Source organism: Dryobates pubescens, chromosome 18 (genome assembly GCF_014839835.1).
Source record: "Dryobates pubescens isolate bDryPub1 chromosome 18, bDryPub1.pri, whole genome shotgun sequence".
Lineage (NCBI taxonomy): Eukaryota > Metazoa > Chordata > Aves > Piciformes > Picidae > Dryobates > Dryobates pubescens.
The window spans coordinates 4,903,673-4,921,279 of NC_071629.1; the positions used below are offsets into that span (position 1 = coordinate 4,903,673).

General features: G+C 57.9%; 1 protein-coding gene across 1 annotated transcript in view; it reads right to left on the reverse strand.

Moving 5' to 3' along the window:
- STARD8 (StAR related lipid transfer domain containing 8) overlaps positions 1 to 5,385 on the reverse strand; it is a 59,854-nt gene extending 54,469 nt beyond the window's left edge. Inside the window, exons 1-2 of the mRNA XM_054169555.1 lie at positions 5,201 to 5,385; positions 1,140 to 1,173 (exon numbers count right to left, since the gene is read on the reverse strand). Of these exons, the coding sequence (XP_054025530.1) occupies positions 1,140 to 1,173; positions 5,201 to 5,245 (79 nt within the window). The 5' untranslated portion in view covers positions 5,246 to 5,385. The remainder of the gene's footprint in view (positions 1 to 1,139; positions 1,174 to 5,200) is intronic.
- Positions 5,386 to 17,607: the final 12,222 nt, after the last annotated feature.

Consider the following 17,607-nt stretch of genomic DNA (forward strand, 5'->3'; position numbering starts at 1 on the left):
GACTGTGGGACCAGACCAGGTTTAGAGATGTCACAGAGCAAAGAGCTTCCATTAGAGCAACCTGTGAATGCAGGACCTCTACCCATCTTGCTCATGAGCTGGGCCATGCTCAACAGCAGAGCCTGAGGGAGCTGGGGCACTGGGACAGGCTGCCCAGAGAGGTTGAGAAGTCTCCTTCTCTGGAGAGATTCCAAACCCACCTGGGCATTGTGATCCTGGGTGACCTGCTGTGGGTGACCCTGCTTTAGCAGAGAGGTTGGACTAGGCAATCCCCAGAGGTCCCTTCCATTCCCACCATGATGAGGTTCTGAGATGCAGAGCATTTCTTCACACTCAGCAGGGCAGCAGCCAGGACTGACAATGCTGTTTCAGACAAGTTTGGCTGCAGTGTTCTCAAAACCAACATCTGGCTGTGCCCCATCCAGGAGCCCACAAGGCCTTTCTCCATCCCCAGCCCCATGGGCACACACCTCCTCTACCTCCTCCTCTTGCAGATCACCTGTGAGCCTCCAGCTTCCCTGGCACCCACAAGTGCCCTGCAGCAGGGCAGTCCTTTGCAGAGGGCTGGTTTGGACAGAAGCAGCTCATGGAGAGGTGTACAACAACCACAGACCAGCCCAGAGCTGCTCCACAACCTCCTCCTGCCAGGCTGTCGCTGGTGAGACATCTCAATCACACAAAGCTTCCTACAGCATGGGGGGTTGTAAGCTCTGGAGCTCCTAATGAGCTTATCTGCAGTGCATGACATTGCTGATTACAATGAGAGAGGAACTGTAAAGGAGACAGAGGAGAAGGGCAGAGCTGCTGCAGGGCCAGCTGAAGGGCTGTTGGCACAGCACGAGGGGACCCGTGCCCCTCCACAGGGCTGCTCCCCACACAGCACCTGGGATCCCACACTGCTGATGGCTGGAATGTACAGCCAAGCTGTGTGTGCAGGCAGGGCTGGGGTGAACCAGGGGCTGAGGACATCTCAGGGGTCCCTCCTGCACTGCCTTTGCTACCCCTTTGAGAAACAACAGTGCTGGGGGAAATCATGCTGCTGGAAGAAGAACCTAGAGGGGATGATCCTCGTCTCCCACAGCTCCTGCCCACCCCCCAGTGAGAGCATTCCAGCCCCAGAAAGCATTGTCACAGCTTACCTGCATCTTTTTTATCTTCTAGCAATGTGAAACTCTGTGAAAAGAAAGAAAGGGAAAAGAAGATAAATAATTAAATGATCTTTTTAGTTTTCACATTCACAGACTCCTACCACTCGTGGTTGAGCTCAGTCCCAGCTCCAAGCCTCCTCCCTGCCAGGAGAGGAGCTGGGACCAGCAGTGCTCCAGCACTGAGGACAAGCAGAGCCTGAGCAAGGGCTTGTGCCAAGGGTATCAGCCCCAGTGGCTTTAGGACATCAGTGATTAGTAAGGCCCAGAGCACTGAGCAAACAGTGTGCCTGGTGTGCCCACGACCACGGCTGCTTGCCTGAGGGAAGCCATCAGAGGCTTTCAGACCTACATCAGGGGGTCAGAACAGAGGTTGGGAGGACACAGTCCCTTCCTCCAGGTGTGCAGCCCATGGTCCCTCTGCACCAAGGTGACATCCACAAGCTACTCACCCACCATACTCTGTGCCATCACACCCAAGTCCACCCCATGATGGGGCTGGAGCTGGGGTTTGATCTGGGGGAAACCTCGATAGGGTAGCCCCTTGCACCAGGCTGGAGTCCTCCCAGCCATGCCCCTCAGTACCTGCACAGAGAGCTGGGGAAATGTCCACATTTCCATGCCCCTGGGAGCAGAGCACACAATGGCCTCTGCATGCACAGAAAGCCAACAATAAAGAAAGGGGAAAAACAAAGCAGAGCTGAAAGCAGGCTGGGCTCTTGCTCCATGAGCCTCTCCATGGGCACAGCTCCCAGGGTGGGGAAGGGGACACCAGCAACGTGCACTGAGGCTGCCCCTTGCTGGGGCTGGGCTTCTGCAGGGCAAAGCCACACAGCATGGGATCTGCAGAGGGCAAAGCCCTGCCACCACGCTGGGGACAAGGACAGTTTGCATGGGGGTGGAGGAGCAGGAGGGTCCTAGCACTGTCCCAGAGCTGAGGCAAGCGTGGGACCCAGGACCCTCTGCAGGCCACTCTCTGGGTGCTGCAGGGCAGCTGCAGGCTCTCTGAGCAGGGCCAGAGGTGCCGCTGGGATCGCTGCAGGAATGCAGCAGGCTGCTGAGCCGACCTTTCCCACGGGCCACCAGGGACCCCTCTTCCTGCCGGGCCGGCAGGCTGGGGATGACCCCGCAGCGATGGGCTCAGCCATCTCCCTGCTGCAGGGCTCCTCTCCTGAGGGGTGCCCAGCAGTGGGGCCAGGGTTACCACTGGAACCCACAGGGAGCCCTTGAGGAGGTCACCAGGCTCCTCCTGCTCGCTTGCCACTGTGGAACCCATTCCCACTGGAGAGAAGGGCAGGGAGCTGCCGGTCCTGCTGCCTGCTCAGCTCTGTCCTCCCGCGGGGGCAGCCTGCACAGATGCCTCTGGCAGCGTGTGGGCAACTGGAGAGCATCAGAGTCAAACACGTTTGGAGAGGGGGGTGATCAGTGGGACCCCTGTTATCAGCCTGTTATCACGGGCTCTGCACACACCGGCCCTGCAGCCAGCACGCCTGGGAGGTGCCCGCAGAGTGGGGCAAGGGCTGGTGGGTGCTGAGCTGGGGCTGCTCTCCCAAGCCACAGCAAAGGCAGAGGATGTTGGTTTGTGTGCTAAGGCAGCTCTGGGGAGCCTCCTCTCCCCTGCCATCCTGTCCTGTCCCTAACACCTTGTTTTTCCCCATGAAATCTTCCACCAGCCATAGCTCCACCTCATTTAACCTTGACAGCTTTAATCCCTGCACCGTTCTCCCTCTTCAACAAATTCCTCTGCTGCTCATGCTGAGTAACTGAGCAACACCAGCACAGGGAGGAAAACGAGGAACCAGGCTGAAGCAGAAGCCTCAGCCCCACGTGAGGCCATCAGACCTCCCCCAAGGAAATCAGGAGGGTGATGTCCTCTGTCCCTTCCCCAAAGCCCACCCAGCCACTTGGCCAGGCAGAGCTGCTCCTCAAGTGCCCCTCTCCCAAAGCCTCATGCTCCACAGGGATTTGTCTGGCACTTGCAAGATCCAGGTGGGGATCAGCCAGGTCTTGCTGGCTGGTGGGGGGCTGCCTGCTGGGGAAATAGGGGAATGGCAGCCTGCCAGTGGAAGAAAAGAGAAACAAAACCTCCACCAGAACCTTGTGCTGCTACAAGCTGGGCAACAGGAAGCTTAACACCAGCACAGGGAACTATGCAAAGAGCACTAGCAGTCCTGGAGCTGGGGAGGAGGCAGCTCTAACACCAAGCAGGGAGCCCTTCATCATCATTCAGGGGTTTTTTGATGCCAAACTCAGCCTGAGTCTCATGTGCTGAGCTAAGGAGGAAGCACAAAATGCAGAAACATCATTTTGGTCCTCAGCTTTGAGCTCTGGAGAAGCTCCCATCCAGGCAGAGTCCCCATCTTTCCCCACTCTGAGGGCCATTCACACCTTCTGGGACAGATTTTCTTTCTCTCCATGGCAGGTGGTGAGTCAAAGGTCTTGCAGCCTTGTTCCAGGGCAGAGCCCTTCTGTTTTGTGCACAAAGCTCAACTATCCCACAGCAAACATCTTTTGGAACCTCCAACTGCCTTAAGTTTCCCTTGCAGAGGTGTCCCTGGCCATGACAGCTCAGTGCCCAGAGTGCTGATGGGGAGCAAGAACCCCAGAACCGAAGGACAAACTGAGTGCCCGACCCATGGATGGCTTCTGCTCGTGTCTGGTCCCCGCACTGCTCCAGGCATCCTACACAAGTGTTGCCTGGGCAAGAAGTGGGTACAAACATGGCCTGGATCAGTGAAACTGGAGGGTTCAGATGGGGATGTGTCTCCTCAGATGAGGAGAACGCTGGGAATGCGTCAGGGTGGGCAGGAGCCCCACGTGCTGCCCGGGGCTGCAGCCAGAGGAGCAGCTGCAGCTGGGGGTGCCCAGGGACAGCCAGGGCAGCTCCCAGCAGCTCACCACCTCCTCCCCACCAGCACAGCCGCTGGCCCCTTGGGCTCCAGGTCACCAGTGCTCTGCTGGTTGTTCTCAGTGTTGCTGAAGTCCATGGGCAGCAGAGCCCAGCACAGGCCAGGCTGAAGGCCTTTGAGAGGTCTGCAAGAGGGGATGCGGGACCTGGTCGCCGTCTCCCTGTCACCACGAGCACAGCGGCGATGACGCAGCGCGCAGGGCCAAGGAGGGTTAACGAGGACTTGCTAAGCCCTCTGGAGACAGCAGGGACAAGACAGCTACTAACACTAGTAATGAATTTCACAAATGTCAGTTTTGGGCTCGACTATTTTAAGCTTTGCCCTGAACCCCCGGGGGAGCAGCCTGCATTCCACGTCCGGCTCACCACGGCAGATCCACAGCGCAGCACCGCTTGGAGAGGGCTTTTTGGACTGCTTTTCCCAGCCTGCAGCTCCTGAAAGCCATCCTAACCACACCACCAAAACCTCTCCCCAGCAACTACCCCTGCACCACACAGGCTGTGAGGCAAGAAACCCAAGCCAGCAGGCAGGGGCAGCTGGAGGGAGCTGCACGTTATTAAGGCAGATGAGGAATTAAAGCCAAGTGAAAAATGCCAGATGCCAGGAGCACCACTGCTGCAGGAAATTAAAGCTGGGGGCCTCTGGGCTCGCTGCTCCTTTGTCATCCTGCTTGCAGCACCCCCTTCCCCCCAGGCTGGCAAAGCAGGATGCTGCACCAGTGAGCCCCCAGTTTGTGGGGGTGCCCCCACCCCAGCCTGAGCCATGCATGGCAGGAGCTGGTTCGGTGCCTGCAGACCACGCTGGGGGACAGCAGCACACGGAGCCCACCCCTGGCTCTGTTACACCTACCCATGCTGCATCCACAGACCCTTGGCCAGGCACAGCACCCTGCCTGCCCTCAGCACCACGGACTCTGGGACATGGCACCACCACTGGTGAACTGACCAAAGCACCCACACGTGCCCCGACCAAAAAGAGCCTTTCCTGTGCCCACGGGGAGCAGGCACAACATCCCTGGGGAGCAGACATCAGGCACCACGCACAACCCCCAGCCCCCCAGAGCCGTGCCCCGCACCAGCCCTTCCAGCAGCTCCTCCTGGAGCTCAGGGGGTGTGAAAGAGGGACACGTTTTCATTAGCTCCTTACCTTGGCTCGTTTGAAGCACGCCCAGAAAAAATCCAGCAATGGCATGATGGGCCGGGCAGGGGGGCAGGCACAGGGCCCCCCTAGATCCCGGGGGTTGCCCACCCCGGCACCCCCATGGCCGCTGGCGGCGGCTCAGAGCTGGGCAGAGCCCCGGTGCGGGCAGGAGCCGGCGCAGGCAGGGAGGGCAGGAGGGAGGGAGGAGGCAGCAGGCTGCGGAGGCGGGTCAGCGATTCAAACCCTGCACCGTTACTCTGTTGGTTGGGAACGGGCTTGGACGGCGAGCGAAATTCCCTGAAGATTGCGAGTTTTAAACAGCTCCAGGCTTTCCTTCCTGCCTCGAGTGCACCGAGCGGGGCTCCGTTCCCCGGCTGCGGGAAGAAACAAGGGGAAAGGAACACCCCCGGCGCCGGAGGAACAGGAGCTGGGCTGTCAAAGGCACATGTAGGGCATTGGAAACCCAAACCCCAGGCGGTTTAGGCTTTCACCCAGCCCCTGCGCCACCTCACCAGCGGCAGTCACGGCTGAGAGTCCCCTGTGCTGTCCCCCCTGAGGCGTCCCTCTTGTCCCTGGATGTCCCCGCCGCGATCCCCAGCCTCAAGGGACTCTGGGGCAGCTTTGCCATGGGCACAGCAGGCTGCCACCTTTGCCCCAGGCACAGCCCTCAGCCAGCCTCTCCAGGGGCTGAGCCACACTCCCCCAGGACGCTCGGTGGGTACCCCGTGAGCAGCCAGCACACCACCCCTGCCCTCTGCCCAGCACGGGCACTGCTCCTGCCCGCGCACACCCGGTGCCCACGCGTGCCGGTGGCAGGTGGGGAGCCTGTGCTGGGGTGCAGGGTGCAGTGGCTCTGCCCCAGGCCAAGGCTCTATTTGTAGCATGACACCCCAGCAGTTGGTATGCAGCAGCTGAGGCTGCTGCCAAATGTCAGTGAAGGCAGGTGAGGAGATGGTACCGAGCCACCCCCAGGCAGGACTGGCACCTCAGCACTCTGCTCCTGCCCGTCCTGGGACCACCTTTGCTGCTTTTCCCTGCCTGTCACCAGAACTCTTCAGCCTGGCTTTGGGCATGCAAGGGACACCAAGACAGCCTCAAGATGCCAGCAGAGCGGAAGACCATCATGAAGAGGAATAAAGAAGGCAGCAAGGCACTAGCAACCATGGTTGGCAGGGCCCAGGTTGGTGCCAGTGCAAGCATCCTATAGGGTGTGGCAGCTCCTCCTGGCCATGGTCACCATGACCATGAAACTGAAGGGGCTGCTTAGACCCCAGATCCCTGTTACAGCAGGGGCAGTGCCAGCCTCAGTAGTGCTCTCTGAGGGGGAGGCAGCAGTCACAGCTCTGCTGACAAGGCAAGGACAGGAGTACGAATGACCATGAGGCAACAGAGCTGGAGGAGCTGCACCTGACTGGAGAAGATGGCATTGGGCACCCACAGCATCCTGCAGACCTGACCTGCACCCAGTTCTCCCTGATCTGCCACAGATCCACCATGGCCCCAGCAGCACTGCCATGGCCCTGGCAGCAGCATGCAGGCAGCATCAATCCTGGCACCACCTCCAGCTGCCTCCTTCCATCTCCCCCTCGCTCATTCCTCAGCAGCACTTTGGCCTGGCTCCCAGGCTTGGCACCAGCCACAGCTGCTTTGCTGTGTCCCCTGCATTACTGGGCCAGCACAGCAGGGCTGGGGGCACCAAGGCACGGTGTGAGCTTTGTGTGTTGGCCTCTTCTCCTCCTTTAAACTGCCAGGACTGGGAAGAGTCTCACCTGCGTGGGATGCTTGTCCAGGGTCACCTCACCTAGCAAGTGTCATACCCCTGGGAGGGTGCACTTGGGAGCTAAAGCCAGACTCTGCTGCCCAGGAGTCAGCCACCCCCCACAGCTCACTCACTGCTGCCTCAAGGGCCAGGGATTTTATTCTGAGGACTTACAAGTAAAGGGCTTACATCCTCACTGAGGACTTGGCTGTGCCCTGTGGCAGGTGAAGGCAGCTGGAACGAGTGCTTCCTTCCAGGTCCCCAGTCCAACTCACAGGGTGTGGAAGCTGCCAGGGGACCCACCACCACTGCCCTGCTGGAAGGGGAGGTTGGGCAGCTGCCCATTCCAGCTAGCATGAGCAGCACATCAGGTGGCAAACCAACAGCTGCAGGGCACTCATAAAAGACTGGTGGGGATGGCTCCATCCTGCCAAAAGTAGGAAAGTCCTAGTGGGGCAGCACCATGGCTTTAACCAGGGTGAAGCAGCCCAGCAGGGAAGACCAGCACCCCGCTTCACAGCGTGCTCTGGCAGTGCTGAGCCCTCCTCCCAGCTCCTCCAAAAGCAAACCCCACCACGTTAGCACAAAGAGAAGCAAGCTGTCTCCTTCCCAGGGCCTGGGAGACAAACCACAGAGGCTTCTGCATTCTTGTGTAGCTTCTTCCTATCCACTCATGCCAAAAGCATCCAAGCAATTTGAAAGCCAGGATCCTTCTTCGGCGTACCAGGGTCCTGTCCTTGGTAAGGAGAGAGGCCTGGAGGCTGGATGCACCAAGGGGGTGTTTCTGCCAAGTGATGCCAGGACACAGGCTCTGCTGCTGTGCTTGGCTCTTCCCAGTGTCTCTGATGTCTCTGCTCCACAGGCACCCACGGGAAACCCAGAAGCATTACATATGTAAATATACACCTATAGAATCATACAGTGGGCTGGGTTGGAAGGGACCTCCAAAAGCCATCCAGTCCACCCCCCTCTGCAGTCAGCAGGGGCATTCTCAACTAGGTCAGGTTGCCCAGAGCCCTCTTGAGCCTCACCTTGACTATCTCCAGGGATGGGGCTTCAACTACCTCCTGGGCAACCTGTTGGAGTGTTCCAGCACCCTCCTGGGGCAGAACTTGTTCCTAAATGTAAGTCTATGCATCCTACATGTAAGTATGTGCACCATTATCACCTTCAGACTCATGTGGCAGCCCATTTTAAACTCAATCCCCTCTGAGAAGGTGACTCTGAGGAGCACTCCACACCATGGCTGCTCACCAGGAGCTGCCTACACGATGGCAGCCCTGCACCACCTGCTGCCCGCAGTGCCCAGGGCTGGGGCAGACAGCAGGACACTTGCCAACCAGACCCAGCACCACGACAAGCATCTTGCTTTCCCTGTGAGTCACAGGACCGGGCTGGTGTCCTGCAGGACAGGAACAGCCTCTTCTCACAACAGACCTCACCCAGGGGGTCCTGTGTCGCCTGCAGCCAGGAGCTATTCCTGTCCCATTGATGAGCTATTGCTGTCATGGCTGTTGCTCAACAGCATCCAGGCACAGCATTCATAGCAGCTAAGGGCTGGCAGCCTGCCAGGCAGTGTCCTCAAAGGCAGGAGAAGACACCATCGCTGCTGGTACCACTGCTAAGGGCTGGCCTTGCTTCTGTGGGGCATCTGCAGAGGCAGGGTCTGAGCTGTGCCTTGCCTGCGAGCAGCCCCCACCAGGCCTGGGCTTGCAGTGATTTCCCACGGGCTGCCCTATGTAGGCATCTCCCCAGGGTCAGGAAGGGAGCTGCTCTGCCAAGAGCTTGCCCCATCAGCAGGGTGGCAATAGTCACCCTTTCCTTTGCCAGTGGTGGCGGGGTGCTGGCAGGGCAGGGCAGGCGCCGTGTGGGATGGAGAAGATGCAACACCTGCTGCCCATGGGAAGCTCAAGTGGGAGGCTGCAGAGATGCTGCCTTCCCAAGGACACAGCTGCACCCTCCCATGCTGGAGCAGCCCACCCTCAGCCCTAGAGGAGGGGCTCTGACTGGCAGGGCCTAGCAGCCAGCGTGCCACAGCTGGGTCTCAGACTGCGGTGCCAGCCCCCAGCATGGACCTTGGTGCTAGGCTCAGTGCCCTGCCACCAGGCACCACAGCAGCTGTCCCATGAGAAGCCAGCTGAGGTATGTGAATGCTGAAGAGGAGTAGAAGACATTTCCCAGTGTCCTGCTGCTCCACAGCCAGCCTGTGCCACCAGTGAGGCACCAAGATCCTTGCCCACTTGCCACCATGAATGGAGGTTTAGGCTGGAGGATAGGAAGAAGTTCTTCCCAGCAAGAGAGGTTGGCCATTGGGATGTGCTGCCCAGGGAGGTGGTGGAGTCCCCATCCCTGGAGGTGTTTGGGAAGAGCCTGGATGAAGCACTTGGTGCCATGGTTTAGTTGATTAGATGGTGTTGGGTGATAGGTTGGACTCGATGATCTCAAAGGTCTTTTCCAACCTGGTTAATTCTATTCTATTCTATGGCTTTGCCATTTAAAAGCTCCTCCTGACAGATAATCCCAATCCCCAATGCTGCATCCAGGAACATGATGGTCTAGTTAAGCTGTCCCTGCTCACTGCAGAGACTAGAGGACCTTTAATGGTCCCTTCTCACCCAAACCAGTCTGTGATTCTATGGGAAAACTGTTAAGAGCCTCATTATTGTTTCTAAACAGATCAGAGTGGAAAGCACTTGGCTTGCATTCTGAGAGCAAACCACTCCAACAGCAGCCCTGTCAGGTGCCCAACCTTGCCACTCCCAGCAGAGCTCCTGGCCTTTGCTGCTCAGCCAGAGGTGGCCAAATGTTCTCCTGCTGGTGGCCCCAGCACAGGCAGGGAATGGAATGGGATGGGATGGGATGGGATGGGATGGGATGGGATGGGATGGGATGGGATGGGATGGGATGGGATGGGATGGGATGGGATGGGATGGGATGGGATAGAACTAACCAGGTTGGAAAAGACCTTTGAGATCATCAAGTCCAACCTATCACCCAACACCATCTGATCAACTCAACCATGGCACCAAGCACCCCAGCCAGGCTCTTCCTAAACACCTCCAGTGATGGTGACTCCACCACCTCCCTGGGCAGCACATCCCAATGGCCAATCTCTCTTGCTGGGAAGAACTTCTTCCTAACGCCCAGCCTAAACCTCCCCTGGCACAGCTTGAGACTATGTCCTCTTGTTCTGGTGCTGGTGGACTGGGAGAAGAGACCAACCCTGCCCCTGGCTCCACCCTCCCTTCAGGCAGTTGCAGAGAGCAAGAAGGTCTCCCCTGAGCCTCCTCTTCTCCAGGCTAAGCAACCCCAGCTCCCTCAGCCTCTCCTCACAGGGCTGTGCTCCGAACCACAGCTCTGCCATTCATCTGCCCTGGCAGTGGGTCACACAGCAGCAGGAGGGATGCCATGGGATGGTGATCAGCGAGGGGACAGTTGTGACCAGGCTGGATTGCCAAAGATCACCACCCAGCGTGACCAGGCTTGACAGACAGACACAAACAAAGAGCCCATTTCATGATAATGCAGAGCTATTTCCAGCGGGGCAGCTGCTGCTTCTACTTTGAGGAGGGACAGACAAGCTATGAATACACCAGCCAGGGCTGCTGTCTTGAGCAGGACAAAGGCAACTGCCCAGCCTTTGCCTGGGGGGGCACATGCCCATGCTGGCAAACCAGCCTGTCTCCTCTGCTGCAGGCCCACTCCTGCACCACAGGAGACATGAGATGGGTCTTGGGGCACAAACAGGATGTGGGCTGGCACTGGGCTCTGAGGACACCAACATGCTGCTGGGATGCCACATGCTGCCACAGGCTGCACCAGAGCCCCAGCATGCCAAAGCCTCCCTCCCTGCTGAACAATTAGGCAATTACTTCATCCCCACGTGTGGGCTCCCGCAGCAGAAAGAAACAGTCCATGAGCAGGCAGCACCCTGTGACCCTTCTGGGGCTGGAGGCATAAATCCCCCAAGCCCCAGGAATAAAGCAGCCAGCTGGTCCCATGGGCATCCCCTCAGCCAGTCCCTTCTCTAGAGGAGCAGGACATCACCTTCTCCCAGCACTTGTTTCACCCCTGACACCAACTGCAGTGTTCCTTGATCCATACTTCCAGTGGCCTCCCCTAGGGGCCCTGAGGCCCCCTGGCTGTATCCACAGCTGGATGAAGTCTCCTACCCCCCTGGGCAACCTGTGCCAGTGTCTCACCACCCTCAAGGCTCAGCCAGTTCCAACCCCCCTGCCATGGGCAGGGACACCTCACACTGCAGCAGGTTGCTCACAGCCACATCCAGCCTGGCTGCAAACACCTCCAGGCAGGAGGTTTCCACCACCTCCCTGGGCAACCTGTGCCAGGCTCTCACCATCTTCATGGGGAAGAACTTCTTCCTAACATCCAATTTGAATCTACCCATTTCTAGTTTAGTCATAGAATACATAGAATAAACCAGGTTGGAAGAGACCTTCAAGATCACCACGTCCACCCCATCAACCAATCCAACACCACCTAAACAACTAACCCATGGCACCAAGTTCCATTCCCCCCGGTCCTACCACTCCCTGACACCCAGCTTTCCTGTAGCCCCTTTCAGATACTGGAAGGCCACAAGAAAGTCTCCTCAGAGCCTTCTCCAGACTGAACAGCCCCAACTCCCTCAGCCTGTCCTCAGAGCAGAGCAGCTCCAGCCCCCTGCTCATCCTCATGGCCCTTCTCTGGACACCTTCCAGCATGACCAAGTCCTTCCTGTAGCAGGGGCTGCAGAAGTGGACACAGTGCTCCCGGTGGGGGTCTCACCACAATTCTGTGATCCTCCCCAGTCCCCCCAGCATCCTAGGAGAGGCTGGATCTGTGCATCTGCCCCCAGGGGCTGGTTTGTAAGCACCAGTCAGTGTATTTACAAACACTGCTTTATTTAGTGTGTGTCTCCCCTCCAAAGCTAAATAAACTTCTCAGATGATTAGTCCTCCCAGACTTGCCAAACTCTTCAGTTTCACTAAACAACAGATAACATAGCTGCAAACCCCCCCAGCCAACACCCAAGCCAAAGCCCCTCAAGCACCCAGCTGTTTTGGTGGAATCTCTGCTGCACAAGCTGCTCCTGCCCCCCCTCCACTGAGGCTTCTGCAGATCTCTAGCCCACAGCTGTCAGCCAGAAGGCTTGAGGGCTCCAACAGCAGGCTTGCACCGCTAAATGCCATTAACATAAACCCATTAGCCTTGTCGTGAGGCTCCTGGCTCCCTCCAGAGCCGGATGCCCTCCCTGGCCAAGGCCAGCTGCTGCATGCCCAGGGCTCCCCAGTACCTCCCCCCCCACACCTCCAGGGCTGTGGGTGAAAAAGAACCCACCTGACTCTGGTGGGCAACGCAGAGCTGGAGCACAGTGGAGGATCCAGGTGCCTGGCTCCATCCCTCCTCCCTTTCCTCCTTCCAAATCCACCCACAGCAGCTACCATCCATGGGGGGCACTTGGGTGCAGCCTTCACACTGTCGTTTCCAAACTCACTGGCTGAGCACAGGGGCCCAGGGCTGTGTTTGAGGCTGACTGGGGGCTGCTTGAATCTCAGGATGCTGCAGTCCCAGGGCTTGTGATCAGCAGGGAGGGAGAGCACTGTTTGAAAGAGGGATCATTGGAAAGAGCATCACTGCTGTGGCGACCTCCCTGAGATGCTACAGACCACTCACACTACGAGACCCAACAGACACAGGAGGGCAATGGCTTTCATTTGAGACCTGCAGACCTGACCAGTTTTGATTCTGCTCCTATTCCAGCACCTAAGTGTCTGGGAAGAGTCCACAAAGACTCCCAGACAAGCAGGATCCGACAGGAACCCTCTGCTCTGCCATGGTTTTCCCAGAGGCACCTTGGGGATCAAGAGGAATACAACACAGGCTGTGTTCTGGGGCAGAGCAGCATAAACAGAATGCTCCCAAGGCAGCTCTCCCTTCCCATGGGAATATTGCAGAGCTGCTACAGCCTGGCCAGGACCTTAATCCTCTGCCCCTAAGGCCGGCGCCAGAGCAGCCCAAGGAATTGTGAGCATCCCATATTATTAGCAGGGGCAGGGAGGCTCCTGTGGCACATGGAAGGAAAGCAGAGGGCTGTGCTATTAACAGCCAGAGGACAGCCCAGGGCCCTGGGGCATGGCCTGGCTCTGTCCAGGGAGATGGATGAGGAGGGACAATCTCGGGTGCCCGTGCTGTCCCTGTGAGCTGGTTTAGCAGGGGGCAGCTGGGAGCCCTTCCCCTCCACGGCCAGCAGCCACAGGGCACTGCCCAAGAGAGTGGTGTGGGGAGGGCTGCCATCACACAAGGGGCACCAACACCAGCACCCAGAGCCAGCAGCTGTCTGGGAGCAAGGGACCTACTCCCACTGGTGCCTGGCTGCTCCCTCTGGCAGCCAAGACCCCCAGCAGCTCACCGGATGATGCCAGGCAGCAGAGACACATCTGTCTGTCAGCCCTGCACAGCCAAATGCTGCTCAGTAAACTGCTCTTGAGTGCCTGGTATGTTTTTTGCACGTGCTTCTGGTGCCAGCTGTTGTCTGGGAGGGATCCAGCCCTAATTCTGGCCAGGCTTTGGGATTAATGAACAAGAAGAGGAATCTCAGTCAGGCGCAGAGCGCTGCTCCAGGCAAGCAGGGGCAAGTTCCCCCTGCGTGATGAGCTCACACACAGCCTCCCCTGGCTTGGGCAGGGACCATTCCTGTGCTGGGCTTCCCACACCTGAATCCAGAGGCAGATCCCATCCAGCACAGCCTCTAATGCAGAGCATGGTGGCAGGACATGGCAGCTCTGCTCTTGGAGCCAAAACTCCCCTGGTGGGCCCAGCATCAGGATGTGCATCCCCTGAGCAGGCAGGAGCACAAAAGGGACAGGATCCAAAGGTTTCCACAAGGCAACCCATGTCCAGTTTGGCCTGCTGGGCTCTGCTGTCACAGTGTAGCACTCTGGGGTCTCCAGAGGATGGTCACCATGAGCCAAGGGCTGTGTCCAACCTGCTGCCTGGCCAAGCCTCCTTGCTTGGCCCATGGTGCAAATCCCACCTCCAGGAGATGCTCCTAGATCATTCCCCACAGCCCAGCTTTGCTGCAATGGCTGCAGTCACCCCCTGACATGGCTGGGCCAATCTGGTAGGCACCTCAGCAGCAGAGCACCCCAAATCTGAGAGGGGAACTCAGGTCCATCAAGTGGGAAGCAGGTTGCTGCAGCAGGGGCACACCAAAGGCACAGTGCTCTTCCCTCCCAGGAGAACCACAGAAGGCATTTGGAACAGATCAGCACCAGGCACAACTTCTCTTGGCACCTTCTCAGATCACTGCCACGATGCCCTTTCTTCAGGCCAGAAGCAGAGATGCTTCTTGCTTGGGCACTGCAAGTGCCCCTCCCGTGCCCACAGGCACCACAGCCCCAGAGGTATTTCCAGGCTGGACAGAAGCCCCACACACTGCTGCTGACCTTCTTTGGGGATGCCAGGAAAACTCAGAGGCAGCTTCAGAAACCCTTTATGCAAACCCTCACACAAAAGCATGATTGTTTAGCAGGGACTTCTTTTCTTCCCCCAGTGGCTCCAGGGTCTGCCAGGCTCACCCCAAGAGCAGCCTGTCCTGAAAGGCTGAGCTGGAGCCTCATGCTCCAGCAAATCAAGAGGTAGAAGAGGAAAAGCAAAGATAAGCAGGTGGGATCTCTCTCCTGCATGCTCAGCCTGAGCTGGGTGTGCTGCTCTGGGCAGAAAGCATCGAGTCCTGCAGGCCCCCTGGCTGCCCACCTTTCTGCCAGCCAGGGAGAGGGCTCCACAGTCACAGCTACATGAAATTATAGCTCAGGTTCAAACCCACTAGTCTGGGAACTTTCCCAGCCAGGTTATAGATCCCTTAACAAAGCACAAGATCAGGACTGAAGCACCTTTCCTTTCCAAATCACAGAGACAGCTTGAGGCCACTGATTCAGAGCCACCTCCTGGAAGCCAGCGACCTCTGCCACATCTCCTCACCCGCCCTGGTCACTGCCCCACTGCCTGTTTGCCCAGGGTTCATCCTGGCCACGGGCTGGGTGCCACACCAGGCTGGTCCCATGCCAGGGCTGCACTCTCTCAGGCTTCTGTTGCCACTGCTGTGAAGAATTCAGAAGCCCTGAGAAAGAAAGAAAGAGGCAGCAGCCCCATCCCAGCTCTCATCTGTGGGGAGCGATGGGGAAAGGCAGGTTTTAAATAAGCACAGCATGTAAATAATTGCAGTGTCTGTTTATGGTCCTGAGACAGTGACACAAAACACCAGGGTAAGGCTTGAGAAGAGCCAGAAAATGCAATCCAAGTGATACCCAGCAGCTCTCTGAGCTCTGAAACTTACCCTCTGCCTTTGTCTGGTGGAAAGCAATGAGACCTTCACAGGCTCCCACCTTCAATCAGGTGGCATCAGAGATGGCAGGAGAAGCACGGAGGAGCCCAGCAGCAGCAGCTCCTCTCAGGTGGAACACAGGAGCCCAGCAGCAGCAGCTCCTCTCAGGTGGAACACAGGAGCCCAGCAGCAGCAGCTCCTCTCAGGTGGAACACAGAGGAGCCCAGCAGCAGCAGCTCCTCTCAGGAGGAGCACAGAGGAGCCCAGCAGCAGCAGCTCCTCTCAGGTGGAACACAGGAGCCCAGCAGCAGCAGCTCCTCTCAGGTGGAACACAGAGGAGCCCAGCAGCAGCAGCTCCTCTCAGGTGGAACACAGGAGCCCAGCAGCAGCAGCTCCTCTCAGGAGGAGCACAGAGGAGCCCAGCAGCAGCAGCTCCTCTCAGGTGGAACACAGGAGCCCAGCAGCAGCAGCTCCTCTCAGGAGGAGCACAGAGGAGCCCAGCAGCAGCAGCTCCTCTCAGGTGGAACACAGGAGCCCAGCAGCAGCAGCTCCTCTCAGGAGGAGCACAGAGGAGCCCAGCAGCAGCAGCTCCTCTCAGGTGGAACACAGGAGCCCAGCAGCAGCTCCTCTCAGGTGGAGCACAGAGGAGCCCAGCAGCAGCAGCTCCTCTCAGGTGGAGCACAGAGGAGCCCAGCAGCAGCAGCAGCTCTCAGGTGGAACACAGGAGCCCAGCAGCAGTTCCTTTCCTTCCTTCCCGCTGAGCAAAGTGCAGTGGGCAGAGCCACCTTGGGCAGGAGGAGCACCTGCTGGGAAATCAAACAGTCCAAGGGAGGGACTTCCCATTTCCTGGGCTGAAGGGGAAAAACCCAAGCAAGGATCTCTGTCCTATCAGTGAGAAAGCATGGGCTGCTCCTCTAGCCCCTCTCCCAGCAGGGAGCTCTGGTGTAAGCCTGGGAAGACAGCTGCTTGTCCTGCACCCAGCTCACCTTCCATCCCAAACACAGCCATCAACACCTGCACTGTGCAAGCAGACAACAGGGAACAATGGTCAGCTCCAGGACATGTCTGGGAGGAGATAGGACACATGCTCTTGGCTCTGGGGAGACCTAATAGCTAGTTGGACTTGAAAATCCCCCTTTGAAGTGCTTTCAAACAGAGTGCACACTGGAGATACAGCACCTGACCATAGCTCCCTGGTCTGTAAGCAGCTCCCTGGTCTGTAAGCAGCTCCCTGTATGTTCACAGAGTCACAGAATTTCAGGGGCTGGAAGGGATCATGTTGTCCACTGACACACCTCCTGCAGAAGATGTTACCCACAGTCATAGAAACATTGAATTGTTAAGGTTGGAAGGGACCTCAAGGCTCAGCCAGCTCCAACCCCGCTGCCATGGGCAGGGACACCTCACACCACAGCAGGTTGCTAACAGCCACCTCCAGCCTGGCTGCAAACACCTCCAGGGATGAGGCTTCCACCACCTCCCTGGGCAATCTGTGCCAGTCTCTCACCACCCTCATGGGGAACAACTTCTTCCTAACATCCAAGCTGAATCTACCCATTTCTAGTTTTGTTCCATCCCCCCCAGTCCTATCCCTCCCTGACACCCTCCAAAGCCCCTCCCCAGCTTTCTTGTAGCCCCCTTCAGATCCTGGAAGGCCACAATTAGGTCTCCTCAGAGCCTTCTCTTCTCCACACTGTCCCTTTGGGGCCACTGCTCAGCCCTTCCCCACCTGTGCTGTGTGTTCTCCATTTCTCCCAGGAGCTCAGAGAGCTTCTTTTATCCTTTTAGAGGGAGTTTATGTTTCATGTTATGCTCTTGATGCTGCCAGCAATGCAGCACTGAAAGAAGAGAGGGGGCTTGGAGGGGTCTGGTTGAGACATGTTTCACCTGGGTGCTATCTGACTGCTAGTGCAGCAAGGAGATGTGGTCTCAGGTGTCCAGGGAGGAGCTGAGGCCATACCTTCTGCACATGCAGGAGTTCAGCCAAGGCAGATGGTGATTGCCCAGGCATGGCAGCAGTGCTGGGAGAGCTCCTTCCCCTCCCTGCCACGTCTGCTCTCTACAACTACCTGAAATGAGGCTGTAGCCAGGTGGGGGTTGGTCTCTTCTCCCAGGCAACCAGCACCAGAACAAGAAGACACAGTCTCAAGCTGTGCCAGGGGAGGTTTAGGCTGGAGGTGAGGAGAAAGTTCTTCCCAGAAAGAGTAATTGGCCATTGGAATGTGCTGCCCAGGGAGGTGGTGGAGTCCCCATCCCTGGAGGTGTTCAAGAAAGGCTTGGATGTGGCACTTGGAGCCATAGTCTAGTTGTCAGGAGGTGTTAGGTATT